Raw genomic sequence first — 3840 nt, forward strand, 5'->3', positions numbered from 1 at the left:
AGGATGACGGTGGGCCCGGGCCAGCGAGGACGGGCCGATCCCGCGATGGCGGATCTGCAGGAGGCCCTGAGGATTAGCCCGAAGAACGCGAAGGCGTTGTTTCTGTTGGGCAAGTACTATGAAGGAAAGAAAATGGAGAAAGAAGCTATTGAGGCTTACATGGAGGCTCTGAAGGCGGAGCCACAGTTGCGTAAAGCTCAAGAAGCTCTTCAAAGGTTAGGGTCTTAGTGGTGGTACTGAAATTTATGTTTACTTCTAGTTTTTGGTATCTGGAAAGAATATATATTGTAATTGGTGTATCTTGAAGATTTAGAATGAGCTGACTGAAACTTGTAACTTGGTGAATTTATGTATCTTGATTTAGAATGAGCTGAAACTTGCATTTTTGTAAATTTTCACTGCATAGAGGTATTGATAATCAAGGTCTGACAGGGTTACATATGTTTGGAATCTATTATATTATCATTTTTAGTTAACTAATTATTTATTATTTCGAGCGACATCAATGACCGTTATATAGTAAGACCCTCAAACGCCGGTGCTGCTTGAATGTGAATATCTGATTATCCGTCGAGGAATATCTGCTTTTTTTTTTTTTTTCTAATGTAAAATTCTCAGGAACCTCAAGCTCCGAAAGAGTATATGGAAAGAGGAAGGAAAATAGTGTTACCTAGCTTAAGTTTTAAACAAAGCATACCGAAAACTGTGGCAGATGTGATGCATTCGAAATTAAGCTTAATTCACAATAATGGGTGGGTTTACAAGTGTGAGATCTAAGAATTTGGTGCAATGATATAAACTTTAAGATGGGAGATTCTGAAGAAAAGAAAAAGAAAGAGGATTTTTCCCATTTTCTTCATTGATGCACACAAATCAAATGAGTTGTATTCAGTTTGGATCAAATTCGTGTTTTTACTTGATTTTTCAATAATATGCAATGTCCAAGGTTTAAAACGGGCTTGCATATGCTGGATAAGTAAATATAATGCACATGATTTGATTAGGTCACTGAAATAAAGGCTATTCATCCATTAAGAATGTGAGTGAAATGATAGAAGAAAGAAGTCTTTGTACTCGTTTATTTGAGCTTACTACAAAAGCCTGACGAAAAAGAAAAAACAAAACCTAACAATTTATCAAGAGAAAGCATACCCTATTTGTGAATAATCTGGATGAAAATGTTAGATTATTGGCGAATAAAGATGAGAATTCATTCATTAAAAACCTCAATTCAAGAAAAGTCTTCTTCATCAAGCCACTTAAGTGTAGGTAAGATCATCAGCAACCACATTTCCTTTTATGCCAATGCTGTCTGTAAAGATCTTGAACCGGTCCCATGCAAATTCTTCAGTGTGAGGCAAAGGAGAAGAGCATATAGGTACCTTGTTGTGTCAATAGAGTGAATGTGTGATCCAATCATATATTGTATGAGGTATTTAGCACTTCAAGTGAGTTAAAACTACCAATTTATTCTCACTCAGATTCAAACAAGATAGAAGATTACAAGTTGCATTTCCTCCAAGGCTCCAACCCTGTCAATGGATTCAGTATGTTGACAAGTTTCTTTCCGCTTTATATATCAAATAATGAAATACATTTCACTTTTTTCCATCCAAGGAGAGATCAGAAACAATCTTCCAAGGTTCAACTTTGAAAATCCCAGATGGAATCGACTTTTCAATTTTGTTTTTTTTACCAGATTTCATCCGCAATACAAAACTATGTTAAGTTATTAGAAAGTTATAGAGAAAAATAAATACATCAAAGTTATGCCTTCAATTGATCGAAGTTGACTAACCCATAATAAATTCTCAAAGAAAGATTTTGTAATCAGAGACAGACATAACCAGCAATTGCCTCTGTCGCATCTTTCTTGTAGTGCCAATATGGTAGTAAAGACCCCCTAGCTCAAGTTATCTTCAGAGTGACCAAACAGAAAGCGCTAAATTAGTTTAGTGACTTAAACCCAAGCTTCTGGCTTGCGTCTGTCACAATAATGATGGAATATGCATATATCGTAGTTAGTATCAAACTTGGTAACTTGCACCTAACGGCAACTGCTATACAAGCTGTTCAGTTTTGGGAAGGCAGACCTACTTGATTTTTAAGTAAGCACGGATATCAGGTGTCGAAAGGCCGGTCAATCGATTGTCTTTTAGGCACAAATAGAAGGAAGAAGGAGTGGACGAAAAAGCTATCTATTGGATTTCTTGGCAAGCTTATCACCAGACTGCAATTTTCTTGTTGAGGTAACCAAGAATGCAAAAGTGAGAGAAGCAACACAAGGCTTATGCAAACAAGAAGAAAAAATATCAGATTTAGGAGGAAACATCATTTATTGGATTTCCTAATTTCATTCAATTTTGAGAAAAATCTCGACCGTTTCCTATGTTAAAGCTGATAACACATTTGGACTATGTTCTAGTATAAATTATACTAAACCAGAAATAATGGAAGTATATTTGCCCATTTCAAGAACAAAATTGATAGCATAGCACTACTCCGTAAATGTGAAATCAAAGTTCTTTGTAATTTGTTCCTTCTTGTTGTCACTTGTAATGCTATTCATTGAGATTCACATATCTATTAAATTAACGAAAGTAGAAGGGATTGCAAAGCATGCTTTCATAGATAGCTAATACTAAAAACAATTACCTATAGACTACGTTCATCCTTGTAACAAAGATAATGTGTTAGATAATCATAAAGTTGAAAAATTTCTTCATGGTAAGGAATCAAGAGCAGTGAACAGTGTAGCAAGTGTAAGCTTTCAAATTTTACTTCAAAATGCAGCAAGCATAATAATTAGAAAGAAAACAGGTAAAAAGGATCAAAATGAAATTTCATTTACAATTGCCTCTTGATCAGTACAACACATGGGCTCTGATTCCTGAAGATGCTCATACGTGCAGCTAGGTAATCTGTATACAGAACAGAATTCAAAGGTCACTCGGGAAGGATGGCTATAGTCATATCCGCTTCAAGATGAGATTAAATGTGGGCGAGGTCTAGGGTGTACAAATATTAATATAAAGCACATCCTGTTTTGCTACTGGCACACGATGGCTTTTGCTATACTATGTTAATTCAGAAATGCTATTTGTACACCAAAATCAGCTACTAAAATTAGCTACTAATGTATTTGTGTATAAATACATGTGTGGCCGAATATATTTTCAATATGTATTTATATTTCAGCATATATTTTATATTGGTAGTTGACTTTAGTAGCTAATTTTAGTATACAGATAGCATTACCTATATTAATTAGTTTAGTTTAGTCTGAGTAGAAGATATTGGGCCAGAGGTGTTTGGACTTTTTGGTTGTCATCGTGATTGTTTTTTTGTTATAGTGGGCATTGAATTAGAAGTGGGTTCTTTAAACACCATGACATTTTGAGACGGGAATGTTATGTGGGTTTAGTTTAGAGTTTCGTTATGAATTTTGAATGTTGGTGCCAGTAGTTTTATTGTCAAACAACCCTAAATTACAAAATATCAAAGCTCAAATGTTATGTATATTCTAACACTATAAATTATATAAACAATTATTTTTATATTCTAAGTCCTACTATATAAACTATAGGAAGAGTTTTAAGTGTATCGAAAACACCGATATTCTAATTATTTTAACCGTTGATCTAAATTATAAAAAATATATATAATATATATTAATTGAAATCAACAGTTAAAACAAGTGGAACACCAGTATTTTCAGTATACTTGAAATTTTTCTTAAACTATAACTCATAAGGGTTTTGCTACTGTATAGATTGTAAGATTCTTCTACACATGTAGAATGCAACGTGTTAAACTCTTAGAAAAGATTGCTGCAAGACT

General features: G+C 34.1%; 1 protein-coding gene and 1 long non-coding RNA gene across 2 annotated transcripts in view; one reads left to right on the forward strand and one right to left on the reverse strand.

The window, feature by feature from the left end:
• Window positions 1-441, forward strand: part of LOC107608730 — a gene marked incomplete in the record, with an annotated part of 6648 nt that extends 6207 nt beyond the window's left edge. Inside the window, 1 exon segment of the mRNA XM_016310443.2 lies at window positions 1-441. Coding sequence (XP_016165929.1) covers window positions 1-228 — 228 coding nt within the window.
• LOC110264960 lies at window positions 1006-3089 on the reverse strand. Its single transcript, XR_002351404.1, has 2 exons — window positions 2852-3089; window positions 1006-1382 (listed from the first exon to the last, which is right to left on the reverse strand). It is a non-coding gene; the product is annotated as an uncharacterized LOC110264960 (long non-coding RNA).

Source organism: Arachis ipaensis, chromosome B07 (assembly GCF_000816755.2).
Source record: "Arachis ipaensis cultivar K30076 chromosome B07, Araip1.1, whole genome shotgun sequence".
NCBI classification, from domain to species: domain Eukaryota; kingdom Viridiplantae; phylum Streptophyta; class Magnoliopsida; order Fabales; family Fabaceae; genus Arachis; species Arachis ipaensis.